Source organism: Agrilus planipennis, unplaced genomic scaffold (genome assembly GCF_000699045.2).
Source record: "Agrilus planipennis isolate EAB-ADULT unplaced genomic scaffold, Apla_2.0 scaffold38, whole genome shotgun sequence".
NCBI lineage: Eukaryota > Metazoa > Arthropoda > Insecta > Coleoptera > Buprestidae > Agrilus > Agrilus planipennis.
Genome location: NW_020438882.1, coordinates 393,346 through 412,851, shown reverse-complemented (window position 1 = coordinate 412,851; position 19,506 = coordinate 393,346). Strand labels below are relative to the sequence as shown.

General features: G+C 32.0%; 2 protein-coding genes across 5 annotated transcripts in view; both read left to right on the top strand.

The window, feature by feature from the left end:
- LOC112906744 (FGGY carbohydrate kinase domain-containing protein-like) overlaps positions 1-75 on the top strand; it is a 6,233-nt gene extending 6,158 nt beyond the window's left edge. The window contains exon 4 of the mRNA XM_025981528.1: positions 56-75. Within this exon, the coding sequence (XP_025837313.1) occupies positions 56-75 (20 nt within the window). The remainder of the gene's footprint in view (positions 1-55) is intronic.
- A 6,099-nt stretch (positions 76-6,174) lies between these two features.
- Positions 6,175-19,506, top strand: part of LOC108745231 — a 24,376-nt gene continuing 11,044 nt past the window's right edge. Inside the window, exons 1-2 of one of the 4 annotated variants that reach the window (XM_018481371.1) lie at positions 6,175-14,814; positions 14,876-18,854. In XM_018481371.1, the coding sequence (XP_018336873.1) occupies positions 14,798-14,814; positions 14,876-18,854 (3,996 nt within the window). In that variant the 5' untranslated portion in view covers positions 6,175-14,797. Of the gene's footprint in view, positions 18,855-19,506 lie in introns of those variants that run through there. The other 3 variants (XM_018481369.1, XM_018481370.1, XM_018481367.1) reach the window with 3 other exon arrangements.

Here is a 19,506-nt window from a genome sequence, read left to right as displayed (position 1 = left end):
TCAATAAAAATGTTAACGACTGTACAGTGAATTAATATAACATGTAAATTTGTAGCCATCGTCCTGGTATTATAAGACCAAATTATTAATCAATATTAAATATATTTTGAGAACGTAGTAAATTTAGGAAATGTATAAAAATTAAGGCATTTGACTATTTATAAGACTTCCATTCGCTGTGGTATGTGCTGTAAGTTATCTTGATTTTTAGGCGACTTCCTAACACATGTCGTTAGTGTTGTCTGCAAATATTTTTGTAGTTTTTATAATAAACCAAATCGTAATGTATATAAAATCTACGATTATTAAATTGTAATGTTATAATTTAATAATTATTAGACGCTGTATCGTTTAACATCTACTGGCGATTTGTTAATAATAATTTGAATATATTATGAACTATTGTAAATATGTCTATAAAAAGAAATAAAACATTTATATCGATTGAGCGCTTTCATTATAATAAAAAAATACACTGTATGTATGCAAAAAGATATGAATAAAGATTATTAAATCCAGAAGTGATAAAATAAAACACTATATATCTAGTATTCCAAATCAACAACCCCTTGATTTTAATTTGACTATAGAATTAAAGAGAAGACGTTTAAGGGTTTTTAAAGGAAAGGGACGAAAAAAAACCATTACTAATGAAATTGTTCTTTTGAATTTTAAAAATGAAATTTTTAAACTTCAACGTACGTAATGAATTAAAGTAATAAATAGAAAAAGAACTACATAATTTAAAATAGCATTATTAGCAAATTTAGGCATATAAAAAAAATAGAAAGTATATTTAGATTTTGAATAGAAAACCACAATATGCTCCTGAATTTTGTTAAAATAATTTAATCCTAACAGTAAATAAATGTCTTTAAATCATTTACTTTTTCAATTTTTATTTGACCACAAATTTTAAGAAAAGATCATTTTACTTTGATTTTTATTAATGTATTGTATATGTAATTTAATCTCTTTCGTTTTCTTTCACTTATTTGAAATATTGGGGAGGTTGTATTAGCATTATATTATTTTCCTATTTCGTATTTACATAGGTCAATGATCTTTCCATTTTAATTAAAGAAAACCCACGTGCGTTGTATAGTACTATAAGAATAAATTAGAATGAATGCGTAACTATTTCATTCATTGTAAAATTCATGATGGCGGTGTCTTACACGAAGGCCGAAAATCCCTTGTTTTGGTGGCGACGGTTCGGTTGTTTGTTGTCATGTACTTGTCATTACTATAACCCCTAATTTTAATTTTTGTTTATTTTTCATTTTAAAATTGATTTTATTGCAAAATATCTCAAAATGCGATGTAAAATGAATGCAGCCATAAAAATTGAACTGTCTTTTATGATTCAACAACAATAAGAATGCATATAATATTATCAAAATATCTACAATCATGGATTAAAAAATCTCAGTCTCAATTTCTTATAAGATTTTGCGTTGAAATTGTTTTTATTTATACTAGTTCTTTCCCCATATCACTGTAAGCTTGAAATTGTTAGCACCATTGCTTCGAGTGGTCGAAATTCACTTTTGTGAACAATTTGTTTAATCAATTGCTTTGTGTTAAAAATTGTTTGAAAAAGTTTTTATTCTAATTGTTTGTATTCATGCGCTTTAAAGCAGTGATATCAGTAACAGCAATTTTTAGAGAACAAGAGTTGGATTTTGCCCTGTGGTGAAAGCACTCATAATTTTTTATATGTATATAATTAAAAAAAGATTTTAGCTGTACGTATATTCATATTGTCAATAGTCGGCCATTTTTATTGCTCCACTATGACGTAGTGTCGGCCATCATTCTTTTCTAATTGTTGCCGTTGTCGGCCATCATTGTTTTCTAATTGTTGCTGTTGTCGGCCATTATGGTTTTTTAATAGATGTATAGTAATCAATGATTAAAATTTAAAGGAATTGTTTGTAACACATACTAACTTTTATTTATGTAATACTGCTTTGCCCTGTGCTGACAGCACTCATAATTTCTTTTATATATAATTTTNTTCCTAAAAAATCCAAAACAAGAACAATGGACTTTTCTGACTTGATCAAAAAAGAAACTAAGAATAAATCAAATGAAAATAACAACGATAATTTGTCTTCACTATTTTCCAATTGTCATTATAACAAAGAAGCAGGTTTAATAAAGAGTAATTGTTCTAAATTACATCAAACGCTTTCTGAAACTTTTAAAGGCATAACAGATTCATGTAGCAAGATCGAAACTACCCATACGTACCCAGATTAAATCCTTTTATAATTAACTGATTATTTCAATGAAAATTCTAATTGTAAACGTATTTTCATTATGAATTTATAATATGTACTTGTCATGAAATAAATCATTTGTTAATGTCAATTCTAGTTAGATGATTTTCGAATTTAAATTTTTGTTATAATCATCGTAGTTTAGAATAGTATTTTCTAAAATATTTATTGTGACAAACACCAGGATGTTGGCTGATAAGATAATTAATCGTTTAAATGTTTAAAGAATCGAAACAAGCAATGAACTTCTTTTTCGGCCTTTTGGGGTTTTCTCAAACACGTAAAGATAAGTCGATGAAGAAAAAGTACAACGAAAAGTCTAATAAAAAGAACACACTTAATGAAGGGTCAACAAAAGTGCCTGAAATTAAAGGCAAATTTTTAAAAATGAAATCTGCTTGTAGTAAAAACAATAAAAGAAATAATATGACAACAACTAGATGTGATGAAAGGAATCAACAGGAAATTAATATGAAAAATTGCCATAAAAAGTTAACTTCTGTAGTAAAACTGGAAGAAACTAATTGCAAACACCACAACAATCCTCCTAATCTTAAAAAATTTGATTCAGATTCTGGATTAAATACAATATACTTTTCAGAGTTTAAAAATGGCCAAATTGACCTTCATAAACATAGACTGAAATCTAGAACAAAAATCAAGAATAAAAATAAGATTCACAGTTCATCGGGTAAGAAATGGAAGAAATCTAATCCAAACTTAAAATCATATTTTATCGACCAAAATTCTCAGTATTTTGAATATAAATGTAAAACGAAGAAAATGCCTTCATTCAAAAAACGTTCTTTCAAAGACAAGAATTTGGATTATATTTCTACAAATACAAATAATACGATATATACAAAAACCGAGAAAGACAAACTTATTTCTGAAACTAGTTTAAAAAAGATTAAAAGTAAAACACTACAGAAAACAAAACGGAAAAATAAAAACGGGTGTTTTCATAAAATAAAACTAGACAGCAATAAAACTGACGAAAAAGTTAAAATTGATATATACCCTGAGGAAGGCGGAGACTATAATTTTCAATTTGAGGATTCAAATCATTTAAATTCAAATTGTCCCCAAAATCAAAAACGTAAAATACCAAATAAGAAACGTATCATTAATCGAAATGAAAATAGCCCTGTGGTAAATTTAAAACGAATTCAACGATACTCCTTTGATAACGTAGAAAATACAACGAAAGTCAACGTTGAATGTCAGTATCCCGAAATTCTCCAAACGAATTTCGAAATAAGAAAGTTAAACAACAAAACGGAAAGGGACTATAATGAATACAGGGCAAAACGCACATTACGAAAACAAAGGAGGAAGACAAAAAAGAAAATTGATGAAAATGTTGATTATTGTGATACAAATAAAATTAATAATTGTCCACCATCATTCTTTCGAAATCACTCGGAACAGAATATGAGAACTTGGAAACAAATAAACAATTTGGATTCAAGCAGTTCCTGTTCTTCATTGGAAAATATTATTAAGTTTCAGAAGGAAATTACAAACAATGAAAAATGGACCCATGATTATTTACAAACAATCAAAAGTAAAACAGATACAGACTCTATTATCCAAAATTCAAATGGAGATAACAGATCACAAAAAGACTATTTAAATTACGCCGAAAATAATGCTAAAATAAGTCATTATCAAAATTTGGAATTTGAGTCTTTTGAAAAGAAAATGATTTCTAGTGAACTTGAGCAGATAGGCATCGACATTGAAAAGAATAGTCAAGTAGCAAATAGTACTATAGACTACACAAAATCAAATGGTCTTATTAAACTCACAAAAATTGAAGAAGAAAATCAGTCTGACTACAATAGTGAAGATTATATGACCATTTCTTCCGCAAGTAATGTTGAAGCAAGTAACAATGGAAAAGGCTTTAATAATAATTCAAAAACGAAAAAAGATCTAGCAAATTACAATAACAAATCTTACCTTGTTGAGTATTTATTTGTGTCACCGAAAGTTTCCATGGAAGTTGGAGGAAATCTGGAAAATGAGAAATCCAATGAATATGATAATTTTCAATATCAAGATAGTGAACTTATGATAAACATATCGTCTACATCGTCAGAGTTTGCAAATAAAGACAAAAATGTTAATAACAGTTACAAAAGTGAACTGCAGAATACATTAGCACCTTCTGAGCATAAATTAGACATTAATATCAAAACAAAAGCATTAGAAGTCAATTCAGATTCATGTATTAGTAGTAGATTTCCTAAAAAATCCAAAACAAGAACAATGGACTTTTCTGACTTGATCAAAAAAGAAACTAAGAATAAATCAAATGAAAATAACAACGATAATTTGTCTTCACTATTTTCCAATTGTCATTATAACAAAGAAGCAGGTTTAATAAAGAGTAATTGTTCTAAATTACATCAAACGCTTTCTGAAACTTTTAAAGGCATAACAGATTCATGTAGCAAGATCGAAACTACCCAAGAAAAAAACGGTAATAATAAAGTTACCACATTTGATGACAATAACGTAAAAGAACTTCTCTCTGAAGCAGTATTAAGAAAATCATCTCAATTTCAATCGGAAACCGAAACAGAATTTAGTCAATCATCGGGAAGACATTGTAGTAGGGATAGTTTTCAAAAGAAAGAAAGAAACTTCGCTCCGATTTTTAAGAGTAAAAATATCTACGTTTATATCTATTCAAACGATTGCAAAAAATTTTTTAAAAACGAAGAAAAATCATCAACCGAAGACGAACAAAGTCTCGATCGAAATTCGTCTATTAACAAAACAGCAAAAGACAATAAATTAGAAAATAAAGAAAATATAATTTCCCAAATTTTACGTCAGATAAAGTGTTCAGTTAATATGAACAACATTAAAAAAAGTTTTTCAAGCGAAGTAAATCTTAAAGCGAAAACAAAAAATATAGAACACTTTAAACGAAAACAGTCAAGCACGGATAACATTAAAGTTGTAGAATATTTATTTACCCCTAAATGTAAACCGAACTCGAGCAAATCAACATCTTCAGTATCTTCAAGAAAAGGAAATAGGCAAAATAGAAATGTCATCGCTGTGATGTCTAGAAGCAGCCAAGAATGTGAATCACTTTCAAGTAAAAATGTTCCAATAATAATTAAAGAAGATAAAAACAGAAAGTGGAATGCCATTTGGGATAACGTAAATAAAACATTTTTAGAAGATTCAAAATTTGAATTGGCTTTTCGAACCAATAAAAGTAAAGAAAACTATTTACGAAATAAAGCAAATATTTATAGCAATATAGAAAGACGTAAAGGAAAAAGAGTTGCCAGTTATAATTTTCACAATGAAGATCAGATAAGATGTAAATCTAAGGCTGTACAAGCAGGTGGTCGAGGTGTTACTATTATTAAACGAAGAAATCAGTTGATAAATGCAGAAAATTTAGAAAACCATGTATCTGATCATGTTTGTCTTTGTTCATCTAAAATAAACAAATATTACGATTTTTTGAACAATTGGTTCTTATCTAGATATGCCTAAAAATAAAAATATTAGAATATCTCATAAACAAATTGTGACAATTTTACATATACTTCTTTTCGTTTTCATAGTAAATTATCTATTATTAACAATCCGGAAAAATCATCGACGATCACATAAAACTAATTTTTTCTATCCCTCGGGAACAATATGTTTTTTCTGGATAAAAGGTACTCTATGTCCTTCTCCGTACCTCTGGCAATATGTATACGAAATTTCATGATGATTGGTTGAGTAGTTAAAGCGTGAAATGGTAGCAAACAAACAAAATTACATTCTTATTTATAATATTAGTCAGGATTAGCAATTTAAAACTTAATAAAGTAGGCCTTATGATCATTGTCATGCATGGAAGTGTCAGCGTCTATTAATGACAGGATTGTTAAAAATTTCAGTGATAGGTGATTAGTGTTGTGTTTTAAGATGAAAACTTAAAAGTTGTAGATGAGGGAAAATGTCAAATCTTTTGTGAAAGATTATTAAAACGTTTTATACGCAGAGGAAAAATAATTATAAAATATATATGCTCAAGAATTTAGCTTTATTTAATACGTACATTGCGAAATGTTTATTTTGAAAGATATTTTTAAAATTGGTTCTAGTTCAAGAAGTAATAATGCCTCTCATACGGAAAATTTGCATGCGCGAAAACAGGGTAAAAAAGGCAGTGTTTTAGATAAAGATGAATTTATACTTGAAGAAAGTAAAGATAAAAGAATACACGGATGGTTGAGTCGTGATTCAAAGAATAAAAAAAGAAATTTTAATGATGATTGCGTAAAAAATAAGGCCTATGTAAGTACTGAAAACAAGAAAAGTCAGCATCAAGACTCTAAAAAGAAGCAATATGAAGATTTTAGACATATAAAGCGTGATTATTTCAAAGAAGGCTCAGTAAATTTTCGTAAGATGGAATTTGAAGATTTAGAAGGGTTTTATTGTAATCACGAAGGAAATATCGATTCTGTCGAAAATAATGTACAAATTAAGTTTCATAAGGCAGGAGTAAGAAGGGGCAAACTTTACGAAAATAATTGTATTCATACCAGAAAGGAACTTTTAAAAGAAAAGTTTTATGACAATAATGAAGAAACTTCCGAAACATCGAACGAAGATTCTTCTGTCGACGAAGAAGAATTAACACCAACACCAGAAAGTGTTGAAGATGAAACTGAAACGGATTCTGATAAATCGTTTTCAAATTTTTCAGATTATTCTTCTACTGCTGTTATAGTATACCCAGGCAAAATCTCTGAAGGTAAAAGCAATAGTCCGAACAAAATAATCCATAAGAAGAAAATTCCTCAGTCAGCACATGAAAAAAAATTGAATGATAAGAAACATATGTCTGAGTCATCGGGATACAAACGAAAATATGTTGTTTACCATGCAGAGGAAGAAAATCAAGTACATTGCGTTTGTCCCCCAAAACGTATGAGAAACTTGAAATTTAGTAGCCACAACATTAAGCATAAACGTAAATATAGCGATTCCAATCATCGTCGACATAACCAGAGCACAGTTCGGACTTCTTCAACGGATCCATTTCGATACACTCGGGGAAACCCAAAAATTCCAGCAAACAGAAGAGTGGTAGTAATTAAACAACCCACTTCTCTTACTAGACCAAAACGGTACGTTGATAAGGATTATACAAAACATAAAAGATCCGACTACCTTCTCATTCCTTCTGGGAAAAGGAAATTCCAAAGATCGAGATTCACAGCAAGCGGTTCGAGAACGGAAAAAAATCGAAATCCAAACGACCAAACATCATCCTCGTCTGATATTAGCAGTGAAAACGGTGCATGTGTAAATAAATACAATAATTGCACAGATAACTTTTTGAAAGAAGATGTTAGAAAGAGGCGTTCTAAAAATGATTTTCTTGTAGAACATATAAAGCAAAACAAAACTGAGAGGCAGGGCAACAGAGAAAATCTGAGTAGTCTCCGATCAAAACATCCACAAAATATGAACGATATATTAGATGAAACGCAAAATCATCAAGGCAATCCCCAAAGAAAAATAGAAGACATCATACTAGAACATCAAAGAACAATCAAAGAAAATAATAAATTGCCACATAAAGTACGTAGCACAGCACACACAAAGTCTCCTAAAAGTGTAAATTTTGCTGAACAGTCAAATAAAAAATACGAGACATTTGAGAACAGAAACGAATCTCAGGACAGACGTGTGGAGAAAAGATATACGAAGAAAAAAAGGCACGATCGAGACCACAAGAAATGTTTAGAATGTCAGCAAGATATTTTCGTTGAGAAAGGAATAGGTGAACCAAATCACAACAAAAAGGTAACTGATCCCAATGAAGAAAAGAAAATCTTGCAAAAAATTATAGACATTAATAAAGACGTACGATTCAATGAAGAAGTAACAAACTTTATGAAAATGAAAAATACAGGGAAGGAAGCAACTACAGCGAAAGGATTAAAAGAACTCGATCGTGGCGAATTTCAAGAAAAGAAAGAACAATCTGCATCAATTCCCACAACAGCTAACAAAGACAATTATGACAATAATCGTAAGTTAGACAAAAGCAAATTAATTACCAGAATTAATCGGCTAAAGAAACCCATGACTGATACGATACAATCTAGTACAGGGCCACAGTTAATAGATGTTGCAGTCGAAAATGGAAAACCAGGAGGTCGTGCAAGGACTAAATGTGATGAACTCAACAATACCAACAACGAAATTTCCAAAAAGAAAAAATTGAAACAAAATAACGATACTCTTTTGGATAATATGACAAGCGATTTTACAACCACTGAAAAGTCAAGTATGAAGAAGTCTGAGAAACACAATTCTACTGATACCCGCCGAAAGGAACCGTTATCTTACTCCACTAATGTCGCAGCAACGTATGTGCTATTAAATACAAAAGGAAGTACTAAAAATAGATCATTCAATAAGCAAGATGAGTCTTCCTGGGAGTTATCAGATACGAAGAGAGATCGCAATTTACAGCTGTTCAAGTTGCTCGAAGAAATGCTTGGTAGACGGAAAGCGAAGCGTTCAAAATCAAAAAACATCCATACCGTTTCTGCAGTGTCTCTAACGGTCACTAAAAAGGAAAGAACAATTTACAAGGACCTGCATAAAAACATTTTAAAGCGCTACCGAGCAAGCACCTCAACAAGTGGTATGACATTTTCAAAAACTAACAAACCGATTAGTAAAAATTCGGGGACAAAAAAGAATAAAACTCGCATTGATGTTTCCACTAATAATAATAAGAGGCGTAAGAAAATTACGAAACCGAAGTTGGAAATATCTACTCTTCCTGGCATTGAAATTTCTCCGTCAACAATGAGAGTAATGCAATACGAAATTAATGAAAAAAATACAGCTTTGGATAACAATTGCCATCTAAAAATTGATGATACAGAAAATCAAAAAAGTACAACTGAAAATGAGCAAAAGCAAATAATAAGAAAAAGACCTGCAGGAAAGTTCAGAACCTCCAGAAAAATTGGTAATAATAATCAGAAATCTGAGTCCGCAGGAGACTTTTCTCTGGAAATTAAAGAATCACATACAGGATCTTCAAGTGTCCAAATTCTACCTAAATCCCAATCATGTACTGACACTCAAGTAAATGATGAAGAGAAACCGTCATCTACCGGTAATATTTCAAAGGAGAAAAAGCTTTCAGCTAATTCTTCTCTACTTGTTTTAAACTTGAGCGATTCGAAAGATGATATTGAAAGTAAGGAATGGATTAGTAATAAGCTTAAATCATCTAAAAGTTCAGGAGAAAACATGATGAAAACTGGACAAACAGTAAATGAGTACAAAACATTTCAAAGAAAACTGTTTAGTACTACAGCAGCTACAAATAGAAATCCTTTACTGTATCCGTCAACATTTAAAATAGAAGTAAAGGACATCTTTCGCCCAGCAACTGTAATCCAATCGGATGTAACTGAATCAAAAGCTGCAGCCCCTACTACTCCTAGTGGCGACACTCTTCTGCTTACATTTACCGATTCAGAAATTTGGGGCAATAACTTTAAAGAAGAAAAGAACTTAACAGAAGAAGAACAACGAGAAGAACGTTCAGATAGCACCGAAATGATTGAAAAACTGGAAAACTCCTTACAAAAGAGCATTGTTCAAGACCTGAAAAACTGCTCAAGACATTCGGAAAGGAGTCTATGTTCATCTCCCGATTCAACTTTAAATACTTCAGAAACACAGCGTTGTATAGAGGAATGGGAAAACCTTGTCAAACGGAAAGTACTACAACAGCTTCGAAGAAAAGTGTCTACATACTGTAAACATGAGAGTAGCACTACAGTTTCGCCAATTTTGAATCAATACTCAATCTACGCAGAAAATTTTGTCGATAATGAGAAGATACAAGACAAAAACGAAATTACCGATGCAGACTATGATGCAAAGAGAAACATTCCTGCAGATGTTATTGGCAAGAGATCTGAATTAGAAAATAAAAACCAAAAGAGCAAGAAAAGAAGTAATTTAAGCATGTCTCCTTTAGAAACCGTATTTGAAGCGGAAGAACAACCCACCGAAGTAATAGAAGTTGAACTATTAAAAGAATCGAGCAGTTTCACTCAAATGCGCATATTTAAAAATGTGGAAAACGACGCAGACGAATGTGACTCAAATTTAAAAGATTTTGAAGATAAAATTTCGAAATTGAGAAACCTAAATGATTTGGAAAATATGGAAGATGAAATAAACAATTTCCTTGGAAACTGCTCCTTAAATTTACAGATAAGTATTGATGACAATGAAGAACCTTTAGATGTCAATTCCAAAAATAAAGCTTCGAATGAAGGAGACGATTTAAGTGAAAAATTAATGAATATCTATAGTTTCAACATGTCCAAAAATAATAACAAAGGTCAAGCAGAAGAAACAGTAAAAAATCCTACCACTATTCAATGTGAATCAATTACTTCAACGGAAGTTCTTGCTGAACCAAAACCTCTGAAAGAGGAAAATGCGAACGAAAATTGTAAATTAGAAAAAGTAGAAATAAGCGAATGTCAGAGTAACTCAGGTGTTCCCGAAGATACAGGAAAATACACCGAAAATAGAACTAAGACAAAAGGCAATAAAAAAATTTTCTCTAGATTACCAGTTTACGTCAAAAAAGTAAAAGATTTCAAGGGTAGTCTGTTTTCAAATCCTCACCAAATCCAAAAATCTCCTGAACCCTCGAAAGTAACCTCAATTCATCCAATTTCGAAAGAGGTGGAAAACAAAAACGTAGAAAAATCTACACAAGATGAAGGTACGACCTGCAATCTAGTACTAGCCAAAAAAGTGGATAACACAATCAATACTGAAGTACAAGAAAAGAAAGATCAAACTACGAATTACGGAACTAAAATAATTAATAAGCAAAACAAATCGGTTTCTTGCGATTTTCAGGAAAACACAAAACGCCACCATGGTCTATTGCCTAACAAAAGTAAAGTAAAAAATGTAATTTCTAACTGTTTAAAAAAATATCGCTTAACTAACTTTAACAAGGAACCTAACGTTGCTGAAAACAAAAGTGAAAAACAAAACAAAACATCAATTTGCTCAGACAGTTCACAGTTTACAACAAGTACAGAATCACTGTACTTTGGAGAAAATTCTGACATCGATACGTATCACTCTAAAACTGAAAAAGAATGTCAAACAACTTGTATACAAAGCTTTACCACTAATGCAACATATACAGATAAGAATCAAAAACGCAACCCTTTCCCAGACCAATCACGATCTTCAAATTGTAGCGATTTTACCAACAGTTCTAAAACTATTGAAAGTGATTTATGTGATTTGTCCACCACAACATATTCAACATTTTATGAAGTACATGATGGTGGTGGTATGTTACAATGTGAAGATGAAGATACGCCGAACAGATTAATTTCGGTGTTAGATGAAAAGATCAAAAAGTTGTCTAAACAAAAAAGTATTACGAAGTGTGATAATTCTACATGCACGGCTGCAAAAGAGTTTATGATGACACAAGAATTGTCCGACGATGTTTTATCGTCCTCTGGTCAATGCGATTTGAAAACACAAAACAGAAACGTAATAAAAGACGACCATATGCCTAAACATTACCGCGTAACTAGAAGTTCCTTTACTAAATTGAAACCCAAAATTACTTACAATCTGACAAAGGAAAGCAGTGCGTTCTGCAACTTACGACCAACTTTGAACACTAGGAAAATAACTTCTCAAAGATGTCGTTTAAGAAATAAAGTTGATAATAATAAATCTCAAATTACAGAAGAAATGGACTCAAAAAATCTTAGTAGTTTTCAGAAACGCAAACTATACTGGGAATCTCTAAAAAAATCAGAAAAGAAATGTACTTTTGCAATAAATACAAAGAAATCTAAGTATTTCCTTATGCTTTCTGGCAAGGACAAGAAAAAAGGATCCGGCAAGCGAAGGAGCACATCGTTTTTTGAAAAAGTTTTAAAACCTTCCGAACCTTCAATATTCTTTAAACCACTGTCAAAGCCGCTTAATCAACAAAAACAACATAATTATGAAACGAAAAGTAAGAATGATAAAACGAAATTGAATCGATCAATGTGTCCCAAAATCAATACAATTAATGTTACGCAACCTTCACATAATAATCCCAATAACTATCCTTCACAATATGATAATCCTTTTATCGGATGCAGTAGATACGTACGAGTCAGACACTCGTCCTCCCTAATTTCTATAGCAAATAAAGCACAAAAAGACCAACAAAAAAGACCCTCAAGTTCGGAAAGTAAAATCGACATTTGTAATGAGCGGCTTCCTACATTTTACTCTTATAATTTTTGTAACGAAGAATCTAACAATAATAAAAAGTTTAATTGTCATTCAAACGATTCGATAGTGGAAAATACCGACAGACAATTGCCATTCGTACAACAACACGTTGAAGATTTCAAACTTATGGAAAGGAAATCATCACCATTTATGGATACAGGTTCTCATACTAAAAACCGATTGCATCTTCATTCACACGATTACGATTTCGTTCAAAATTATGACATATCTGAAATCTGTAATGGAAACATGGATCACACTTTAGAAAAACAATTCGTGAACAAGGTGAAAAAAAGAGCAAAAGAACTTTTCAAAAATTTTATGGATGAACTGAATGCGGATTCTATTGCAGTCAACAAGGTAGAAAAAGGCAGCTATTGTGTTTGCGAAGACAAAAGACAAGAAGCTGTCGATTTGGAATCTCTCGCCGAAGAGATTTATGACGATTATGAAGACCCTAGTACAGAAAGAAGTTTCAGTCAAAAAACGAAAGATGAAGAAAGTAATACAGATAAAGAAAGTGAAACAACAGGAGGTACTTATTGCAATAGCAAAAGTAAAATTTCGACATTTACTATTAGCCACATGGAACAAATAGGTAAAAAACATAAAGAAGAACCTTACGAAATAATTTCAGCAAATACGTCTGGAGATACAAATGTAACCAGTTTCGATGAATACGAAAATGCATGCACGGAATTCTGCTGCGAATCTGTCCGCCGATTAAACGGCAAATTCGACAAATTTTCACGCAAACCTATAACACTAGCCAGAGCTGAAATTACAACTTATCCAAACTATATTTCCCAGTCTGCAAACGTAGACTTTGTTCAACGTTTTAATAACGATGGCGACATAATAAAAGAAAGTCAGAGCAATGAAAATCTATATTTAGACAATAAAATAAGTAAGAAGCAAGTTTCCGTCAGTAAAGATAACGATTGTCCTGGACAAACACTGGAAAGTTCTAACGAAAAAAAGTTTGACGTTGAATCATTCAATGGTGACCTTTATAATTCGGAAAGTGAAATTAACTTCATACCATCAGTAGATGAGACTATTGAAAGATCATCAAAATCTATCAACTCCAAAAAAATATTATCTACAATTGATTCAATATCTTGTGTCGATAATCAAAATTCATTCGAAAACAAAAAAAATACAATGTACAATTTAAAAACTGTTACAGAAAAAACAATAGCCCAAAAGTTTGGCGATACCCCTTCTATTATGGAGAATGCACGTGATTATGATAATGGCAAAGGAAAACCTAATGGTAGTACATTATCTGTGACTCCTAGTCCAAATCCCTTAAACCTATTTAAATCAATTAATCAAAGTAGTCGATTAAAACATTGTAAGAGTTACGATTCTTTTAATGGAGAAGTATTTAGACCACCGGGAGGTTCTTATTTTTCTTCTGACAGCGAAACAGTTAAGCAACATGTAATAGATGTAAGTGAAAATTGTTCGAGTAACTGCAGTGAATCCTTTGATGAAAGTAATGAAAACGGTTCCGAAACATCATCTACATCACAAACAAACGGTCCTTATCTCATTATTCAAGATTGTATTATCTCTGATGAAGATAAATTTTTGCAAGATTTTACAGAAACTAGCTCATTTGCTAGCGACAATTTTCTTACGAGAAAACAAAACGAAAGTGATTTAAAATCGGATTTTTCGAATTCGTCAACTACATTTTCTCATCACACTGTTCTTTATGATAATAATGCTTCCATAGATGCAGAAAGTAACTCTTCAGGAACAATTGTAGACAGAGAAACAATTGAAATAAACGACAATAATGTAACAAACAGTACCAGACATATCGCTAATAATCCGCGTTATTGTAATTTGTTAAATTCATTTGAGTTTGAAACAAATAACTTAAATGGAGAAGACAAAGATGACAATGCAGAAGTCAAGTTAGATCACAGCAGTAAAACATATTTTACAATAAAAAGCAGAAAGAACAGAAATATTAAGCAGTTACCGTCAAGTGAAAATCATGATTACTTTCCCAATTCCAGATCAGGCGATACGATGAATGCTACAAAAATTTATGAGAGTCCTGCTGACCCACATTTCAGTTCGATTCGAATTTATCATGAAAACATCGTCGCTGATACTAATAAGGAAAGACTGCTTCAAGGTGAATGTTCGACAGTTTATGGTAATCAAAACAATGAAAATTCAACTACCAGTTTAAATATTAACAAAGAAAATAATTGTAGCGATGAAACGGTTCTAGATGAATTTCCAATGACTTTGGCTAGTTACGAAAGTAACCCAAATCTTTGTTCAAGCCAGAATCAAAATCAAGGTTTTGGTATTAACACAAACAGTGGAACGTCGAAATTGACTCCAGAAGAAATGGACAGTGGATTTGAAAGTACTAAACACAAAACAAACGCCCAAAGATTGTTAATAAAAACAGTAAGCACATCTGACTTGCAAGATTTAAATGCTTCTGTCAATTCCATTCAAGAATCGCGTTCTTCTCACAGTATGTTTGAAAGTGTGTCTTCGTTTAGCCTTACGAAGAATTTTTTTCACAATGTTCGAAGAAAAAGTAGCAGAAAAAAGAATGACAGTTTGACTGCCTTATCGAGAGCAGTGCAATTACAAAGACGAAGCAGTGTTTATTTGAATCCGAGCTATCACTGGAAAGAATTTTGGAAAAATGTCCAACAAGTAAAGGACAATCCAAGCAAACAAACAATGAACGACGATATTTCGAAAGGAGACGTGGGAAAATGTGAAGAAACTTTGACTGAGGAAAAACATTTATTTTTCGATTCTCTAAAACACCTCAAGGATTTTCATTTCGAGAACACCTACTTAAGTTACAGTCTTTTTGGATTGGATAACTATCCAATGAACAAAGGTTCTAATACGAAATGTTTTCCGGTTGGAAATCGCAATTTTTTAACCTACAACGTGTTCGTTTATAATGGAAAAGAAAGATGTGATAAAGCAACTCAAACTAGACAAGACGTTTTCTTCATTCCATACGTTTCAGTGATAGCATTACCTGCTAATCCAACCAAATTAAGCCTTGCCCAACAAAAAAAATTCAGTCCAGGTACTTCAAAAAATAATTCTGAATTAGCTGGTTGTTTTTCTCGTTATGAGAACAGAAGACCTGTACATACGAGTTTAAACAAAACGCCCGAAATAAATGAAACAACTCATTCAGATTTAGAAGAAATCCGTCACGAAAAACGCCCTTGCAAAAAGAAAAGAACTAAAAAAACGGAAGAGAATGCTGACCTGTATGATACATTGTCTTTAGATGATTCTGGTTGTGGTACATTTTCTTCCGAGAAATCCTATAAAATACCAAAAAGGCTCAGCATAGAAACTTTTCAAGGATACGAAACATCTCCTCGCGTGAACTTGAAGGACAACTTAGCATCTATACAGGAACGTCGATCCTCGTTTCAATATACAGTCACTAATCCGGTGAAGACAGCTTCCAATATGAGTTTTGCAGATGAAAATTATAACGAACCTACTTTAGATACAAATAAGTCGCCTCGTTCTAATATAGAAGAACAATTATCCACGACTAACGATGAATATGAACCTTGTAAAGCTGCATGCACTTATCGAAGAATTCAAAATAGTAAAAGCAGAAATGTAAATGAACCAATTTCGTCTTCAACCACGGTAAACCGACATAATGTTGGCAAGCGAAAGTTACGAAAGAGAAGCAATAAAAATCAGGAGAAAAACGATTTGACTCGTGATGTATATTCATCTGATGACAATGAAGAAAATTTAAAATCAAACGATTATGAAGATCAGAAACCGCGCTGCAGTTTATCAACACAGAGAAATGTAAGGCAACAAGATAACATAAGATTACAACGACCTTTACTAAATTTTGTCAAAAATAATGACAGTGCAAGCAAATTAAGGCAAAATGACAAAAATAACGACAAGTTTGTAGAACCGAAAGGTGCAATTAACAGAACTCGAAATATTTCGGACATTAGTAGAATTCAACAACCTAAGATTAATATTGTTGCGAAAGATAACAAACAACAAATAACGAATACGTTAAATGAAGGAAAGCCTACAGTCCTCCAAAACAATGTAAATATAGATAAGGAACCACTGTTAGATGAAATTGCCGAAGGTCATCATGAGGAATCACATTTAAAAGAAATTAATAAAAAAGCTCCTGGTATTGATAAAGCTAATAATGAAATAGTAAAAGGTGGTGTCGAAATTGAAGATGAGCTGGGTCATGACATTCAAAACATAAATAAGGAACCATTGTCAAATGAAATTGGCGAAAGTCATCTTCATCAGCAATCAAATTTAAAAGTGATCAATGCAAAACCTCCCGGTATTGATAAAGCTAATAATGAAATAGTAAAAGGTGGTGTAGAAATTGAAGATGAGTTGGGTCGTGACATTCAAAACATAAATAAGGAACCATTGTCAAATGAAATTGGCGAAAGTCATCTTTATCAGCAATCAAATTTAAAAGTGATCAATAAAGAACCTCGCGGTACTCATAGAGCTAATACTGAAATAGTAAAAGGTGGTGTAGAAATTGAAGATGAGTTGGGTCGTGACATTCAAAACATAAATAACGAACCATTGTCAAATGAAATTGGCGAAAGTCATCTTCATCAGCAATCAAATTTAAAAGTGATCAATGAAGAACCTCCCGGTACTCATAAAGCTAATACTGAAATAGCAAAAGGTGGTGTAGAAATTGAAGATAAGTTGGGTCATGACATTCAAAACATAAATAAGGGACCATTGTCAAATGAAATTGGCGAAAGTCATCTTTATCAGCAATCAAATTTAAAAGTAATCAACGAAGAACCTCCCAGGTCGAAAAAGACAGCAACATTAACAAAAATATCTGACACAAAAGAAGCAATTCTCCAAAACGAAGTGCAACCTTGTAGCTGCATGAAGAAGATGATGGAAATTATCAATCCGCAGACATCAGATGAAATTAAAAAAATTCATAAATTTTATGAAATAGTAGGATGTTCGTGTGGTTCTAAGAAAGTTGTTAAAGAATTACCAGAAAGGAAGATAAAGGCTGAAGATGAATTTAGTCATGAAAATCAAAACACAAATACGGACACTGTTTTAGAAGAAGTTGCTGAAGGCCATCTTAATGCGCAGCCAAAGTCAGAAGTAATTGTGGATGAACCTGCCAAGCTAGGAAGAAGAGCAACACTGGCAAGAGTATTTGACACAGATGAACAAACGACCCAGGTAATTAATTATGACGAAACCCTCGACAAAAACAGTAAAAAAAAGGAAGCATCACATTGCTTAATTAGCGAAACGGAATTATTAAAACAACAAAATAATAAGGAACACCAATTAAGAAGCAGCTTGACGGATAAAGAAATATTCGAAAAACTTCTAGCAAGTTACGAAAAAGAGGACAAACTAATACGAGAATTGTCACGTGAGGACGATTTTCTCCAGTTTGAAAGTACTTTAGAAGATAGACACCAATCTGCCACGAAATTCGAAGAGCCGAAACACAATCATGTTGAAAAAGAAGAAAGTAAGAGCAAAATCTTTGATGAAACGAAAAAAAAGAACCGTATAAGAGAGAAACCGTTAGAACGAAGCAAAAAAGCAAATTATAACAGAAGCAGTACTGACGATATTGACCGAAAAGAATCTGGATCATTGAAGATGGAAGAATTTCAAATAATTGAAAGTAACGCGAATCGCAGACGAGCAAGATTTTTTGGGAAAAAGAAAACAGAAGCTAAGAAACAATTATCTGACAGAAGAAGCAGTAATTTCTTAACGGATGACAGATCAGAGAAAGAAAAAGAAGTCACTAAGGGCAAGAAGTCGAAAATAACCGATGGAATAAGTTTTTCGTCAAATGAAGACTCATTGAAAGTTAAAAAGGGAGATATAAAACCAATCACCGAAGAAGATATTATTAAATCAAAAGAACTAGGTAAATGCTTTCGCAGAGGTTTCAGACCTGATAGTACAACACTGTCTGGTGAACCGTGTTTAAGTCTTAGCCCAGAAGAAGAAGAAGCCAGATTAAACACCCTTGACGCAAAAAAGAATGGCTTAATAGAATTCTCTGAGAGGGGCAGTCCACTGGACTATTTACTCAGTTTAGGATTTAGTATAGATGAAGCCAGTAATGCCATTAAAGATGAAGATGTGAAGCATAGACTGTATGCTGCAATTACAGAGGTATTTACATATTTACTACCACGCAAAATTATACAATAATTGTCCGTTGTTTATAAATGTGGTGCATTTAAAAATGCAACCCTTTTTTGAAAGGAACCGGCTAGATCCTTACGGTAAATTGCCCTCTGTCTAACTTTTAAATCTTTGGATTCTGGTGGTTCTCGACGTATATATCAAAGGTCGCATATAGTCTCTTATATGGAAACAACAAGAGCTCGTGCCTAGTGTGAATTTTTCTCTAATTTTCCGAAAACATGGGTTTCTATTCTAAATATTGTGATTTAACGTTGCGAGATAAATATATGATTTTTAGTATGGTAACAGACAAAGGTTCACACCAACTCGGTACTTTTTTGGTTTTCAATAATTTGATCATTAAAAGCTTTTACAAGCGTTTATATTTGATGCTTCTTATAGGACACGTATTTTCATTGAAAAATTAAAAACTGGCCTTCGACAATGTTTAGAACAAAGCCTTATCTATCTTACTACAAAATTTCAAACCTCTGTTCCAAATATTAAACTCATAATATCTAGAACCGATAAGCATGTTTTTACTCTACGGCGCGTGTGCTACTGAATCGCTTCAAGGAACCATATCTCAAAAAGATGACCTTTTACGACTTAGTACCCATTGAGACTTTTGATCACA